A 17,959-nucleotide genomic window follows, 5' to 3' on the forward strand; every position below is an offset into this window, starting at 1 on the left:
CAATCCAAAAGCTATCTCAACTCTTCATATTAAATTCAGCTGTCCTAATATGGCTAAACAAATTGGAAGGAGAGGTGGCTCATGCCTAAATATTTTGGAACATGAATATGTCATTATTCAGCTGCACCCACATTGCCAGTGCTCTTATTTTGCCAGTCCAACCATCATACATGAATTAGTCCAACAAACTAAGCTGACCACAGTCCTTGCCATTGCCAAAGCCAAGTGAAAGAAACCACACCAGGATTAACATCGAGCTACAGAGACAATTTATGTGGAAGAGGAGTAGAGTTTTGCCATTGATTTCAATGGGAGTTGGTTGGAAATTTTTGTACGGGAATGTTGTTTCAAAGATGGATCTACTTACCCTGAACTGTAGGCTTCAGATCCCAGCCTGTAGGCTGCAGCCAACTTGTTGATGGATTCAGATGCATGGCTGTAGGCAGCTGAGCTCCTGCTGAGGGATTCAGAGTCGAGACTGTAGGCAGCAGATCTTTTGCTTTGTGCAGCAGAGTGATCATAGGCCGTGGATCCATAGCTGTAGGCTGCCGACTCCAGGTCGTAGGCTGAGGAGCCGTGACTGTAGGCTGCTGAGGAATCGAGGCTGAAGCCTGCTGCAGAGGCATGGCGATGGGCTGCAGAGCCCCTGGTATAAGCTGTGGATCCTTGAGCATAGACAGCAGCTTGGCTCTTTGTTTCCTTTTGGTACTGGCTTATGGTGGATGACAGCGCTTTGTGGCGGTACGCACGGTCGTAGTGCTCGTGGTGTCTTTGGTAGAAAGGTAAAGACATCATGGGTGCCTCCTAATTTTGCTTCTCACTGCACACTTCTGAATGTAAATAAACTGGATGGTGTCTGAAAAAGAACAGATCAAACATGAGAAGTATTGTCAAGGAAACTCCTGAGTTAACATACAAAGAATACATGACTTCACACAAACTAACACAGAACTTAAAAAAACCAACTGCAGTGAATTCAAGGTTATCTTTTTATGATGTTACCAACTTCCAGATAGATTCATATTTAAGTTTCAAGATGCTTATATGTCATCCATCATGACCAGAAACCTTTGCACTAAGGTGTCCCTTTGTTTGTAGTTGGCCTCCCTGTTACTGCCAACTATTCAAGTTTTACGTGCTAAATTTCTCCACTCATTACTGCAAACTAATGAAACTTTATGTGCCTGGCTTCTTCAGAGATAGGGTAAATAATTTTGTTCAATTACAATAGAGATAATAGAGTAATAAATTATTTTAAAAGCCATGAGCAATTCCAACAAGGTTACGTAGGCTGAAATAAAAATATGTGAACATTTCATTAATCTTTTAATCCAATTTTCAGATTCAATTCAATATTCCATTTAGTATTTTAACAATGAATAACAACATTAAGGTTGAGAAGGATGTCAGTTTTTCTGTAAATGTGCATATTACATTGATTAATTTTTATGTGATACTGGGCTTCAATTTAAAAGGGTTTATCATACCTTTACAATTTAATCAGGGGTACAATCTGTATGCAATGGATAAAATAATATCATGCTCCTTAATCCAAATGAAATCTTTTTTTAAGCTAGAATGTCATGTTCAAGATTATAAAGAAACTTCCTCCAGACAATAGCCCCATCTAAGTTTCAGTTTGCAGAGTCATCAGTAGATTGTCTTGCAGTTGCTTGTACTAGGAAATTTGATCAGGTGAGAGGTGGTTCCCCTCTCAAAATGGGATGAGGGTTGAGTGCAGAAAGGATTTCCCTTGTTTGTTTGTTTTTTCAAGCTATCAATTCAGTCTTTATTTTGCTTTTGTTTTATTTTGCTATAGTTAAAACTGACTTTTTCTTATTTGACATGCAAGCTCGCCTCTACTAATCCATAGATAACCTTTCTTTCTCTTCTCTTTAGACTTACAACATGTCTAGGAGTATCCCTGAAAAGATACCTGATTATTAATAGAAATGAGCTACAATGAGGAATGTTTAGAATGATTTTAAAAAGATCCAAAAACAATGGTGAGAGGTGTTTGTTGTAGGGTCTTTAAATATCAATCACAACAATAAGAGACTTGTTCTGCTTCTTGTTTCATTAATCTTAATGAAAAAAAAAATTTTTTTGACATAAAATACACTTAGAGAACTGGAGAGCAACCACAACTTCATGAAAATCAAGATATTTGAGGGGCTGGCCTGTGCAGGGCCAGGAGCTGGACTTTTATGATCCTTCTGAGTGCTTTGCATCTCAGAATACTCTGTGATTCTGTGATATTTTTTTTTCCCATGTTTTTTATGCTTTCTGTGTTTCAATCCTTGGCTTTTTCTTTAGTGTTTGGTTCTGATATCAAGTCAACAAATTGCAAACTATTCTCTTTGAAAACTGATCTGGTACTCAAACTAACCAAAGCAAATTGTGAAAAAACAAAACCAAAAAACCCAACCAATCAGCCAAAAAACAACAAAGAGGAGAAGTTGCAGGGTCTCTCAAGGAACCCTTTGTATGATAACAGAGTAGATAATTTGTTTGCAGAAGGTCAACAAGTAAGAAACTCATTCAGAAGTGTTTCTGTAAAAGAAATTGATGATATCCTCATCACAGTGAAACACTGACTTCAAGGAGACCAGTTTATGCATTTCCTTTATTTTTATCTAAGGAATGGGGAGGAATGGGAAAGTGTTAGCTCATTGTTCTCTATGGCAAAAAACGATGTTCCTCTTTAATTCCTTTATTCCTCATGCTGTCTATTTTTTCATTTCAGTCTAAAAGAACACAATTATTCTGTCTAGTATCCTTGTTCCTAGTACCTGTCAATAGTTTGTGTTACTATTTATTTCACTTTGTTAGCTACCAGTAGAATGTAATTTCTCTTATTTTTCCTAGTTTCAGAAGATTTATTTTTCTTCATTTTATTGCATTGCTTCCTCTCCCAGCTCTGGTAAGCTAGGTTTAGGATTTGAAAGTCGTCGTGATCTCTGCTGAGCAATGTTAAGGCGTAGGGATTAGTATTGTCTTGCACACTGAAAGGGAATGAACATGAGTACATCCTGTTTTCCTTCTGTAGAGTATCACAGTTGTCTCCCTTTGTCTTCCCCAGCTTCATTTGCAGCACTGGCTCAGGGATTCCCACAAACCTTTCAGGTTTCAAAGTAAGGAGGCGATCTAAAACCATAAAGCTCTGCATTTGTTGCCCATTAAGAAGTTAATTGAGGTATTTCACTTACATCTTATCAAAAGAACAGGCTAACATGTACAAAGGAAACCTTTTTCTTTCAAACTCATAAGGTCTGGACCTCATTGTCCTCACGATTAAGAGTCTATGACAGGAGTGAGAACTAAGGCAGTAAGGCAGGAGCTGAGCACAAAGTCATCTTTCCTGGTTCAAATCAAAGACTGACGCTGACTCACATCTTGTAAGAGGAAACTTCTTTTATAGGTATTTCATCACACTATGAGTAATGTTTTATATTTCTTCTGAAATGTCAAGAATTGCTTCTAGGTCAGAACAAGTTGGTTACAGTAGTCTGATAAGAGTGACACTATCAGAGATGACAAGAAACTCAGAACCTTCTAAGGACTTTGCTCCCATTTGGAGCACCGTGTGATTATCAGATTGACTCTCATCTCTCAAGTTGTATAAAATCCATGCTACCAGCACCCACTTCGACTGTGCCCATTAACCAAGCGCCAGAGTGAGGGCAACACTCCCTCTCAAGATCTGTGTAGCATTTCATATCTGCAGAGCTTTACCTAAAAATATTAGTGGCCATAGTTAGGTGAATATGCAGTTTTTGGAGCTACATGTTAGCAGCTGTTCAACTGCATTTTTAAAATGACTACTGAGCAGACAGACAGTTCTGTACTTGTCCATAGGTTGTCCAGAGCTACACATTAAAGGAAGTGATTCTACTTGCCTTACCTATTTCACTGTTTGCCAGTCTATGTAATTCTTTAAGGATCTACTCCATGAATCAGTGACATAGTGAAATAGATTTAAAAAAAAAAAAGAAACTCTTCTAAGAAGGAAAAAAAAAGATAACATTTCCTTCAGTTCAGTCAATGGCTTTAAAATCATAAGACGTCCTATGCAACTAGAAAATATTTAGGTTATTTACATATTTTGTAAACCCAAAGGAGGTTACATGAAAAACTCCTCCTGTATCTCAGTAAGCAATGGTTCATTTGAGAGTACTGTGACAATATACAATAATAGATGAGTGATAATAAAAAAGCCCTTGCACTACTTTGTTTTTTTTCACAGCTGAATCCTCAAATACCTTCAGTTCATATCCACAAGTCCCTCAAATAACTGCTGAGCTGAGAAGAATAAAGGGAGCTACTATCAACAGATTCAGATTAAAAATAATTGAACACATAAAGCCTTCCGGCATAAAGAAACACTTACCAGGACCCAAATGAATGGCAGCAAATGAAATAGCTCTCAAGTGGACGAATAGCACAAAAATACAGCAACAATGAAGCCAGCAAAGAAAGAGGTAGTTAGGATGAGGGGTAAGGACTGGACTTCAAGGTCCAGCACAAAAATAATGCCTGCAGTCAGTGGAATGTCAGAGCCCCAGTCCAGACCTTTTATGGCCAGGGGGATGCTATAAATATAGCATCGCAGAGGGAGAGAGACAGAGACAGATAGTGATACCCTGTACTATCTCTGTGCAAATACATGATGACAGCAGCTTCAAACTGAGAGTTCTCCCTTTAAAGTATCTTCACTAAATTCTGTATAAAACCAGCATTCCAATTCAAAGTTATTTCTAGGAACTTTTTTTCCTTACTTAAATCAGATTTAGGAGAAGAAAAGAAAATACTGTGTCATGAGTCAGAAACTAAGGAAGACCAGTCCCCGTATTGACCTTGCCATGGTACAAGAATGTGAGTATTTTATGGGATTCTTTTTTTTTTTAATGCCAAGCCAAGGTATATGTAATGCAGATATTTCAGTTTAATGACAATCTAGCAAGAATCTATAAAGCCATACAGTGTGTTACAATTCAATAAATATGTATTTTCTTTGTTCTGTTGACAAAGTGTTACTTTTTTATCATCTCTTTTAAGATAAAATACTAAATTAAGAACATGACCTCATGAGGCATTTAAGTAGATATAAACAATGCATCTCTAAGATCCAACATTTTGTTTCTAAATTAAACAGTATTACCTCTAGGAATAATTAATGGGTTTATCTTCTTTCACAGAATAACAGAACATGCCGAGTTGGAAGAGGTCCACAAGGAACATCAAGTCCAGCTCCCAGTCTTGCACAGGATCATCCCCAAGAGTCTCACCATGTGCCCAAGAGCACAGAAATGTGCAATCAATGCCCCTGAATATTACATCAGAACAATTTCTGTCACCTGAGATCTAACAGATGGAATGCACTGTGACATCACTGTAAATGCATATTTTGGTCTGCACTGTAAATTTAACTTTCAGTAGAAGTGATTAGTCCATTTTATTTTGTGCATTTGCATTGATAGAAATATTAACCCTCTTAGTTCTGTTATAGCCACTTTCCACCACACTCACCATGTAACACAACTGAGAACTGTCCTCCTCCCCTGATGGGGCCATCCCCCTTGTGGGTGTAACCATAAGGTCTGGATGAGGCCAGCAGGTCTCAGGCTTTTCTCTGCAATGGTTCTCCAGTATCTTCTTCCTCACCTCACTGCCTTGATTCTACCTGAAATCCCTTCATTAGATATCTAATCTAAACCTACCCTCTTTCAATTTAAAGCCATTTCCCCCTTGTCCTGTCACTACATGTGGTAGGAGGTTGGGGCTCCAAGCACAAAAGGAGATGTAAGATTATACTGTTTTCTTCTCACAGTATTATTGCTAATACATTTTGACTAATACCTTACAGAGTCTCTCTTATAAACTCTCTCATTAGGAAACTCCAAATGTAATTTCTATCCATATCAAGGAGACAGTGGTCTTGTACTTGGTCCTTCAGGTGTGAGGCTGGACCCTCAAGCTGCTGTCAGCTGCTCCTAGTTCCTTCTTTTAAAGTTTGACTCCCTGTGAAATACATGACTGAGAGTGATGCAGAGAATAAACAGAAACAGAGACTGACTTTTACCTGGAGATTAGGACTTTTTCGTGGGTGAAGGTAAGGGAACACAGACTTCCTTTGTCTTCAGTGGGTTTATGAAGATGGCCAGTGAGGGTATAATGGAGAATAGCACATTTTCCTAAAGTGATTTTTTTTTTTCTGGAGAAAAATGAATTTTTTGGGAATCGATTCAGAAAATTGGACCCAAGTTTGAAAACAAATTTCAGAAAAGTACACATATACTCAAAACCCTTTTGCTCCAGAAAGTGTTTTGCTTGTTTTATTTAAGACTCAACTGAAAGAGATGGAATGGGATGATATGGAATTTGACTTATGTCCACAGCTACAGGATTCTGTAGCTCTCAAAACTTCAGTGGAAAGTCTAGAAAGCTATTTTTTTCTGCCATGTCAGGTTCTAAATTAATATTTCAGCTGTCCCATTTAGAAAAACAAACTGGTCTTTGGCACTATGAAATTCTAATTAGGAGAAGACAGAACTAACATTTCCCAAGAGCCTCTCTCCCAAGACCAATATATATGGATACACACTGCTGCAGAGATTCTGAGACTTCAGAGCTCCAAGTGGTTTGAAATATGTACTTTGATATTCAAAAAGGGGTTAAGTGATTTGAGATTAGCTGTGCATATTATCTCATATTAAAGCTAGATATAAATATGTGTAAATTTAGGTGCCAAAATAATAAAAGAATACAAAAGATTTTGCTGTTAACACTGTATCTCCATTTTATTTACGGAATAAACAGAGGCAGCACAGAATTTGAAAACTGTATTAGACTTGATATACCCACAGAAACACTGAAAATGTTTTTTAGATTTTTATCCCCCACTTGTGAGCTGTACAGATTGCACTGAAATGAGAGCAGAGAAACAAGATGTTTAATTGTTTTCATTTCCCTACATCTTTCTGAATTCCTAAAAAGCATTTTGCATTCATTAAGATTTCTAAGGTGTCAGTACAAATGACACATTGTGAAGGAGTGGATCAGAGAAGCTGTGGATGCCTCATCCCTGGAAGTGTTCAAGGCAGGGTTGGATGGGGCTTTGAGCAACCTGGTCTCGTTGAGGGTGCCCCCGCTCATGGCAGTGGGGGTGGAACTACATGATCTTTAAGGTCCCTTCCAACCCAAACCCTTCTATGATTCTATCTCAATTTCTGAGACCTTAAGTAAGATCTTAAAAGGCTGAGATATCACATAAGATGGCAGAAACAAGTTATATAGGGACCATTTTATTGTGCACAGCAGAGGCTGTAGCACTGCTGAGTGTACAGCCTGGCCTGTTCTGTGTAATCAGCTCCTCATCTACTATATTTTGCATTTAGTACTTCAATCATTTGAAATTGATGTTGAAAACAAATCATTGTCCAGTTGAGCTAAAAATCCTTCTATTAAAAATCCCTGTACAGTTTCACACGAGCTATTTTGAATCTCTTCCATGCTTTGTCACTACTCAGTCTCTGTGTGTAAACTGCACAAAGATTTTATATGTGCTTGTAAATTTGACAGGCATATGTAATACAAATTTATTCAGAATATGCAAATTGATAGGGGAAAACATTCTCAAGCTCTCTTTTTTTCCCTAACTCTGATGATAATTACTGTTGCTTTGCATAAATCACAGGAGAGCTGTGGGAGCTGAAGAGATACACGATTCAAGCTTCCTGCCTGAAGTCATTTGTCAAAAATCTTCCACGTGCTGATGAGCTTTCAAAAGAATTAAGACATTGTATCTCATATCTTCCAGTTGGTTTACATCTTAAATATTACTTTATTTAACTTTTATTTATAAGCCCGGATTTTCCATCAGTTCTTATTTTCTTGTGTCAAAACTTTTCTATGTAGTACCTGTCATGGACATCTCAGCTAAGCTGTAATTCCTTATATGTTTTAAATTGGATCCCTTTCCATGTGAAAGCACAGTTGGAGGGTGTGGATTTTTAACCCATGTTATGAATTTTTAAATAAAAAATGTCTTAATGTTGCCCCACAAAGAATTATTTTCTTACCATTATGAAAAAGAAGTAGAAGGGTTGCAAATAAAAATTAAATTTATTCTAAATAAATAGTCCTTCCTTCAAAGTCATCAAAGATCTGTCTAGCAGACAAAGAATTTCATGTGGAATCTTAACAAAACCCCATCTGCAATATAATGGCTTGCAGAAGGAAAAACTGCTTTCCTCCATGCCTGTGGATCCTCTCTTGCAGCCACTGGCTTTTCTGAAGTACTTTGTAAACATGAACTGGAGAAACTCTGCTGGATTGTCTCATAGATGAGAAATTGTCAAGCACTGCTTGTAGGCTGAGACAAAATCATTCTCCAGATTAAAAAAATAAACCATGAGAATGTGATTAACTTCTTGTTCTTTTCTAGTTTCCAAGGAAAAAAAACCAACCCAATGTCTGTGGCATAACATCCCAATTTTGCTGGTCAGCTTGGTTGTTTGGTACTGCTCTCTTTACCAAACCATAGGAATCTGGGAAATTTTCCCAAGCTGTAACCATCACAGCTACATGGTATCCATGGCATAAGAAACAGAAGACTTTCGATCATATTTCTTCTCTTTTATAGAACTTTTTGTCTCATTATTCTGTGTTCTTCCTTTCTTTTTTCCTCTTTTTCCTCTTCTTCCCATGAGTGTTTTGGTCTTCACAGGATCTTAGTATTGCGTGACTGAACAAAACACTGATTTCTAAATTTTCCTTACACCATAGAGAATTATTATTTAAAACAATGCTACACCAGCAGAATTGCTAAATCTAGCTGTACTTCAGTTGTGATTTACAGTCACACTTCTCTCTAATGAGTCTGAATTGTGTGCAGCAATATAGGACCAGTCTTCTAAACTACCTTGGATAGCATGTCTGAAGTAAAATAAAAGAGTGGTTATTACTTTTATTGGATTGCAGTTATGCACTTGGAACAATTTTCAGTTGCCAGGAAAGTAATTACTGAGCTTAAGCAGACAAAATCTCTCTTGGAAAAAAATTAAGCCTCTGTGTAAGACTTTAGAAATTGGCCATATATTTCCATTAGATAGGATTGCTGGGGACAGGCAGAGGACAAGCATCCCATCATTTTACTGTCATCTCTCTATTTGTCACTATTTCTGCCTAATAGGCCGTATGTTTGCAGAAATTTGCATATTGCTACACATCACCTTTTTCATTCTGCTAATCCAGCTACAATTTCGAGTAATTACTATCAACAGACAGTACAGTGCATTTAAAAGGCATTGGAACTACAATGAGAGTCACAAAAATGACAGAATAATTCAGGTTGGAAAGGGCCTATGTGGTCCCTTGTTGGACCTTCAGCCCGAAGCAGGGTCAGCTGTGAGATTGTGCACAGCTTTGCTGAGTTGGGTCTTGAAAACTTCAGCAGTGGAGGCTGCACAACCTCCCTGAGCAACCTATGCTAGCTCTTGACTACCTTAGCAGCTGAGAGACAGGAGCATCACCCATAGATCCTCACAGATTTGGGGGTTCTCCTCCAGATAGTTTGATTCTTTCTTTGCATTTAAAAAACCACCTGTGACATGTTTCTGGCTCTACAGTCTGGTGTTTGAACTCCTCCAGATACCCCAATGCAGGTTGTCAGTACTCTGAAAGTTGTAGAACAATAACAACCACACCATTTGGATGTCTGATATCAGATTTGTTTTAAAAGTCTCTGCAGTTTAAACAGTGATGTATTTTACTATTCTCATTACTGGTTCGGAACCTTTAGCATCAAAAACAGCCCCAGAGCCGACAGTTTATCAATGTCACAAAACAAAGCAATTTTGCTCTGTTGCATAACTTTCCAGTGTCTAAATGTTAATGCAAAGCTTTCCTTCAATTCAAGGGCTGATTTTTGACAGTGACAGGTTCTAAAGAGGATTTAAAGGGTATTTTAACATTGCAACTTACTTGCCCAGTTTTCCATCTCCGATTCTATGTCCCTATCTCTTGCATTCCAAACTTTGCCTTATACTGGAAAATCAATGGCAGAGCTTAAATCGTTGGACTGGGAGCATTTGAAGGGATGCAGCTGGACAAAGCTTCTGAGGAGAACAGATTTCCCTGCAGTCAGTTGGGTGCTGACACCAGAGGGGAGATTTTTCCTAAGTCGTCAAACCTTGACATCCGAGTGATCTCTGACCATAGCTGAAGAAAGGATTGGTGCTGCACTGCTAAAGGCTCACAGACATTTAACATTAGCAAGCATATGATGTCCAGGAACACCACTAAGTTTTCAGCTACATGTTCAAATAAAGGATGTGGACCTGAAAAGAAGGAAATCATCTTTCCATAAGTTATGAAAGAGCTGTATGTGAATCCACAGAAGCTGAAGTGGAGGAGTTTAATGACCCATATGAAGGAAGATTAACTTCTTCGTGATGGACAATGGCAAGGGAAAGCCACTCATAATAGCTGTCAGTGTTAGAGACAAGCAATTTGTATTTGCTTTATTTAACACTGAAGGCACTGAGCTGTACAGATGTTGCATGCTGTGAGAACATGGAGCATTTTAAAATTTGAATCAGCTCACTAAAATTGCTGAACTACATTAATTTTCAGAGCACTGCATCTCCAAATTATGTGTATAACTAATAGATCAGTATTCTGAATGTAAACTCAGACTAGCTAAACAACCACATGATTATTTGCATAGATCAGTGAAAACTGCTGAAAGCAATATTGATATTTGTAATATCTAGCAAACACGGCAATGCTTTATTTGTGGTTTTTTTTATTTTTTCTTTTCAAGTGTCAGATAGAAGCATAATATCATTCCACTGAAAATAATTTTAAAGTAATGAGCAAACAGAAAGCAGCTGTGCAAATCACAAAGCTGTTTGGTTTCAGTCCATTCCCAGCACAAATTCTTAAAACAAGCTTGTAATGTCAAATTGAATTTGGAATTCAAATAATTTTTCTTAAGAAAAGTGATTATCTGGGAAAGACACATCTACATTTGGGCATTACTGTTCAAGATGTAGTAGTCAGGGAGTTTGTGAACACCACTCACTGGGTGAGCTGCACATACATTCTCAATTAATAGCCACCTTTTAATAACAGTGGACTTTGGGTTCATGGGAAATTAAAGATTAATTCACCATTGTCCCAACTTGGACAGGCAGATGGAGGGCTGACAAATCTGAATAGTTTCAGGGAATGGCACTGGCACTAGTCTGAGCACAGTGGGGTTATGCTTTCCCTGCCTTTTTTACACTGTGGTCTCTGGCTTTTCAGTCTGCCCATGGAGATGGAGCAACACGGAAATTCAACATAAGAACCAAATAAATATGTGCAAGACTGAACAGAGAAGATAGTGCTGGAAATGTGTTTCAGACTCCAGTCATCTAAATCAAATTTCCAAGCATTAAAATCCTCAGAGTTTGCTCAGTAGAGCAGGTAGCACCTCTATGTAGTGCCAGCGTTGACTTTGCTGGCCAAGGAAGATGTTGCAACCTAATTCTCTGCAATAACTGAAAGTCTGGTGATCTCCCTGTTTTGCTTGGGTTTCTTCTGCTCATCTAGTGCGACATGGGCAGTGTGGCAGCCATTTGAAGCCTGGGATCTGGTATGAATAATTCTGCTCTTTTGTAACATAACATCTTTTGTTCTAGAGTCCTCAAATACAAATAATTCTGTGATTAACATTAGCTGCTCCAGTTCAAGAAGATTCAGTGATACCGGCATCTAAGGTTTTATCTTTCCACAAGCCTCTGAATTATTCTAAAAATTGCATTATAAAAATCACTGTCAGCATATGCCCTTACTACCTGATGTCACTGTTGCTGGTAGCAAGCCGACAGCAGAGCAGAGAAGTCTCTTCTGCCCAGGTATTTTCTGCGTCTGAGCTGCTTATAATCATGGTTCCTCTAGCATTCATCCCCTGTGTGTTAAGCTGGTCTAGACGAGTTATTTAGAGAGCTACACACAGAGGGCTGTACTCTTTCTGGATAGGCACACACAGTACATGATCCTAAAATGCCTGCTATCATAATGGCAATACAATCTCTTTATCACAAGAGGTGTCACTCTGCATGGCCTGTTACACTGCTTACCCCAACAGAAACGATTCCTAACCTTTACCAAGAGAAAAATTAGTGCCAGGGAGACAGCCTCCAAAATTATCATCTCTATAGACACAACCTCTTTGGATTAATTAGAAACATTCCTACAGATAACTGCATAATCTTTGTAGGAATAATTAGAACAGTGATATGGACCCACAATACTCAAAGTTATTAGATAAAGTTAAAAGCGTATGGAGCCTAGAGTTTGTTGTGTCTTATAAAGCAGATACCAATCCAAGGACTAAATGTGCACAGCAAAAAATATGAGACTTATCTTTGTTTACTATTTATAGTCACACGCAAAAACAGAGGGGAAGCATTTGTCAACTAGATCAGTCTTATTTTCTACGAGATGGTCCAAATTTGAGCACATCTGATGACCATTTATAACCTCCTGGCAGTTCATTGAAGTTAATCCACAGTTCTTTTGCAAAAAAAGATTTATTTAAACATTACTTTTCCTCTGGCCAAAGCCCAAAGAAAATTAAAGTTATCTACATGGGAGAGATCGAATTGAATAGTTCAAGTATAGTTTCACATTCTGTCATTTCATGATTTAAAGTTTTAGGTTATTTAGCTTGCAGAGGCTGAACTTCTTGAAAGTTTCAGATTTCAATGGGATTGTGTGAAAAATCTTTGAGATAAATCAATACTGGGGGGAAATGGTGATATATTGGAACCAGAAACATATAATTCTAAAATATTTTTGCCAGTGTTTGATTGTATTTATCTATACATGACAAAGAAACAATTTTCATTTGAAATTCACCTTAAAATTTTTAGTACATGTATTTGTCATTACTTCTGGAGGTCTGAAAGTGTCATTAGAATAAAATACACAGTGGACATTTTTACAGCTGATATCAGATTTCTCTCATTTTGCCTGCATTTAAAAAAAAAAAAAAAAGTTTTCTTATTAAGTGTACTGCAGTACTTTACATTTCCCATCCATTAAAAAGTCCTGTGTTTTGGGTTTCAGAGTGAAAGGGAGTGTGTGCTGCTCCCACAGCCATGGTGGGCAGATGGCTGAATCCTCAGCCCACAGCTGTGAGCACAGCTGAGAACAATCCTGAAAAAGTTACTTAGTGGCTTCCTGAGGCAGGGCTGATTGTCTGCTTACCCACCTGCACCTGTTTAAATTCTCACTCTTTCCTTACAGCTCTCTCGGGACTGTTACGCTAGCTGGCAGAGTAAATAGAGAGGGAATATGTCCTTTCCCTCTGCTAATGCCAGCAGGGATTCACGACCAAGTGCAGCAGTGTAATGACTGCTAGAGGGTTAACAACAGCTGCTGATCACTTCCAGAAATTCCTGGTGGAGCAATTTTTTTTTTTTTTTCTTGCTGCTTGGTTGCTAATGAGAGGGGAAGAAGTCTGCCTGCCAGAAAAGCTCGTGAGCAGCATCTGCCCTTGTTCTTGGGCTTTCTATTCTAGCAGTGGGGTACCCTTCCAGGAGGGTGCAGGAGCACTGGGAAACCCAACCTGCAGGAAGGAAGCCAGAATCCCATGTTCCCCTCTACAGTGGCCCTAGAAAAAGCAGGGAGGGCTGGACAAGCAGGATCTGGTGGGAGAAGGGCTGGACAAGGGCTTCAAAACTCCCAGTTGGAAAAGTGGGAGCTTGTCCTTTTCCTTCCTTAAAACTGATAAAAGGGGAGCAAAAGGGAAACAAAGAGATTGTATTACATCTGTCAGATAGCCCGAGGAAGCCTTTCTGGGGTGCAGCCATGGGGAGAATGCTCCATCAGCAGCTATTCTGCAATATGAGACACTCACAGGAAGACTACCTTTAAAGTGGGAGTATCTAGAGGGACTGCAAACCAGTTTTTACAATTTCTCCTATAATTTGCAATCAGCTCCTGATCACTACTATCACCCCAGAGACATGGATCAGATTACAGTTTTGGGTGGAGCATTTGGAAAATGATTATGCTCTCCCTTATCCCCAGCTGGAGAAGCTGAATCAAGTTACACATGCCATTTCACCTTACTGCCTGGTTTCTGCTCCCAAAGCTGCTTTCATGTGTAAAATGGCCAGAGCCTTAACACTTTTCTTTTTAAAGTGAGATTTCATTTTAAAAAGCACAAGAGCTCTCTCTCTAAGCAAGGGCTTTTGAGATGTCTTCCCAGCTCATTAACAGAATAAAATCTTATTTCCTTCCATAGCTGGCAAGAGGGAGTCAGTGGAGTGCTGTGTGCAAGCAGACAAGCTAGATAATGGGATAGGCTTATAGATAGGAAAAATTTCAAAGTATTTGATTTTAAAAGCATTTATGGCTTTCATTAATTTTTCACAGTCCTCATTAAGTCCTCATTACTTTTCCTATGCTACACAAATGAGAGAACATGTTCTTAACATCAAAAATAACATGTTCCTCTGGGACATCCAAGCAGAGTTGAACAAGGAGGCATGGCTATAGGAGGAAGGTGTACCCAGAGCTTTGGGAAGCTGGATTTAATTTCCTGTGTTAATTAACTCATTTTTCTACTGCAAGTTGTTTGTTTTTTCACTGCTGTCCATGTGCTTATTTCATCAATTTTCACCAAAAAGAGTTCATAAACTATGAATTCTCCATTGGCTTCCAGGTTTGAATGAAACTGACTCCAATTCTCTTTTTTTTTCCAGCTCTTGGCCTACATCTAGAATATTTGTTTTCATATACTTTCCAAACTCTTGATTATTTTATTCAACTAACATTTATTCAAAATTTCCTTCTTGTGTGTTCTAAATTCAATGCAGATTCAGAGGGAGGTTTTCAAACCTCATTCAAGTGGTAGGTCAGCTCTGGCTCATCACACTCACACAGACACATATGCTGAAAACAAGGAGACTAATTTTTTATACAAACAGAAAACATATTTACTATCATTGCTATGATGCTGTACCTGTTATTGCATCTTTAACTGTGACTGCAATACTGCCAGGCTGGACAAGGCTTGGAGCAACCTGGTCTAGTGGGAGGTGTCCCTTCCCGTGGCAGGAGTGTTGGAACTAGATGACTAACTTAAAAGGTACGTTCCAACCCAAATCATTCTATAATTCAGTAATTCTATTACGTGATTTGCAGAGTTCAGGAGTGCCCCAAATATCACCCTGGAGCCCACGGCACTTGTCGGGTCTTTCCCTTTCCTTCTCCAGCCCACAGAAGGATTTAGCCCCACATCGGTTTGATGTCATTTTATAGCATTCTCCCTCTCCTGGCCGTGTCGGTACCGGCCCTGGCCTGTCTCTAGGATCCTACCCAAATGCGGAGCTCCCCTTGCTGGCGACAGCCGGTACGGGACCGGCTCCTGGCTGCCGGCTCCGAGCGCCTTGGAGCGACACAATAGAAGGACAAATCTACTTCAGACACAATGTAACAGTACAAAACGAAAGACCTTAATTTGCATGATTAAAACGAAAAAAAAATTCATTGCTCAAAATAAAAAGGTTTCTGTGGTATTGATCACAACTAGAAAAAGTGGCATAGCCTATGTGATCAATTGCAGATAGAAGTCTCTGGAAAGAGCAAGAAAGATAAATATATTACCTGATATCATCCAGCATAACAAAACTGTATTTTTAAACATTGTTTTATGGTTATTTGCTCTTCAGCAATACCAGAGGGCTAACTTGGTGCACAGACACAGCTGTTCAGTATGGACAGCCCACCAAAGTGCTCTCTTTTAACAATTCAGACAGTTTGGTCATTTCTCTCTCTTTCACATGCTATTGCCTGTGGGCTGTTGGTGCAGGAGAAAGATGTCTTGGCTTAGACAACACTGTTGTTTGCCTTGTTCTCAAGGATATTGATGACAATTTCCATTTTCAAAATGTTTCTTTACTTCAGCTGGGAGTGGAACATCTGAGCTGTGCAAGAAGCAAAGCGACAATAAGGCTAAAGCAGCTTAGCTTGCACACTGTGAGCAAGCAACAGCACCTCTGGCTTCTCCACAGGCACATCTTCACAGGTCATTGGGGTGCACTGACATATTCCCACCTTAGGAATGCCCTAAGAACAGCACCACCAGGCCCATGGTGTGGCACCGACCTTCCATATTCCAGAATCAGCTGGAGTTGCACTGTTTAAGTAAACTCATATTATTCACTGTAGTGTGGAAGTCATGTGTTGCTTGCTGGAGCTGGTCGTTAGTCAAAGCATATTCCTTCTTTCCTGACTCAGTAGTGGTGATTTCCATAAAGTAACTATAGTCTGGCTTCCTTGGTTTATTTTATTTAATAAACTATTGTTTACGTAACTGAATGCCATAAAATATGCCCGACCTTTGTTATAAACATATTTTGTTATTATTATTGTTGTTATATTATTTTTGTTTTGTTATACTTTGTTATTGTTATTATATATTGGTGTTGGCATTGCTATATTTCGTTATTGTTATTATTTAACTACTTTGGTAATCATTTTGGTCTAGAAAGAAACAATCTGAAAAGAATTAGACAAATGGCTAAATTTGACATATGGTTAGAGTAGGTAAATAATTTATCTGAGGATGGTGCTCTGCTTTTGTTTCTTTTAATGCCCTAGGTCCCATTGAATTGTTTGGGCATTTGTATGACACATAAACTTCATTAAAGTATGAAGTTCATCAAGGTATCCTTCTCCCAGTAAAATGCATCCTCAAAGAAGACACACCGATGAAGAGGTGTGACATCCTGGCCCTTTACTTCCATATGGCCAGGATTTTGGTGGCTGCACATTCTTCTTGGTAGATTGATATAATTCACTTTAGGCTGCCACTGCCAGCCTGAATTGCAATATTATCATTTCCATGGAGGGCAATTGCATTCTACGTGTGTGGAAAATACCGATCTACATTCACAGTAAGGTACTGAGTGTGAGAAGAAGCTCCCAAACAGGCTATAGAAAGCAGCAGTGGAAAGCCTTATAATGCTGGAGCATAAAAAGACTTGGAAGATGCAAAACACAATAATGCCAGAGACCAGGTGAGCCCAGGAAGGGAGATCCTTCCCCAGACAAGCCACCACAGAGGAGGTGGCGGGCCGACTGCCTCCTAGGCAAGAGAGGAGCCTGGTTGCTCCATTAATACTGTATTTACTGCAATGAGACTATCCATGCATACAAAGGAGTCACCAACCCAGAAGGATTAGCCTAAGTCTAGGTGCAGTCATGACTGAGTTTAAAAGCAGCCTTGGAAAACTTCCTCCTTTAGGGACCTCTAGCCTCTGAGGAAGTTGCAGGTAAGTCAATCCAAGGTAGATTCTGAAGTTCCTTAGGTGTCCAAATACCGGAAGCTCATAGGGGTTTTGGAAGTGTGCAAGCTTCCAAACCCCATTGATGGTAGACTCCAAAACTACTTACTTTACTGAAAATCCTTCTACATTCCCAAACTGCATGTTTAGCATTTATGGTTGTCTAGCTCATCTATGCTTCAGGTGAACTCATGCAAAACTTTCGTACTGCAGAAGGAAGTTCAATGAGAGTAAGTGAAAAAGAATGTTACAAACGAGTCATGTGGGTTTTTATAACTGGTTAATTATCTTTTTCTGGAAACAGGATTGCTCTTCACGGATCAACATTACTGCTGCATTTCTTAAAGATGCCTGAAACCTATTGAGTCTTTCAGTTTCTCCCTACTTGTCAAAATAAAAGGTTGCTCACCTTTTCCCAATAAGAGATTATTCAGAAAAAAAAATGCAAAAGGTCAACTATGGTAATTTAGAGTATAGGCTAAAGTCCTCTGTGATTAGTCAATATATTAAGTATTACTCATTATGTTAAATATTAAACCTGGCAGCTGTTTATATCAAGGACTCTTCAGACACAGATCCCATGTATAAAGATTTGTTCTGACAGATCTTCC

General features: G+C 38.8%; 1 protein-coding gene across 1 annotated transcript in view; it reads right to left on the reverse strand.

The window, feature by feature from the left end:
- MYOM1 (myomesin 1) overlaps nt 1-795 on the reverse strand; it is a 73,687-nt gene extending 72,892 nt beyond the window's left edge. Inside the window, exon 1 of the mRNA XM_050321659.1 lies at nt 368-795. Coding sequence (XP_050177616.1) covers nt 368-795 — 428 coding nt within the window. The remainder of the gene's footprint in view (nt 1-367) is intronic.
- Nucleotides 796-17,959: the final 17,164 nt, after the last annotated feature.

This window comes from Myiozetetes cayanensis, unplaced genomic scaffold, assembly GCF_022539395.1.
Source record: "Myiozetetes cayanensis isolate MyiCay16 unplaced genomic scaffold, myiCay2020 scf1, whole genome shotgun sequence".
Classification (NCBI taxonomy): domain Eukaryota; kingdom Metazoa; phylum Chordata; class Aves; order Passeriformes; family Tyrannidae; genus Myiozetetes; species Myiozetetes cayanensis.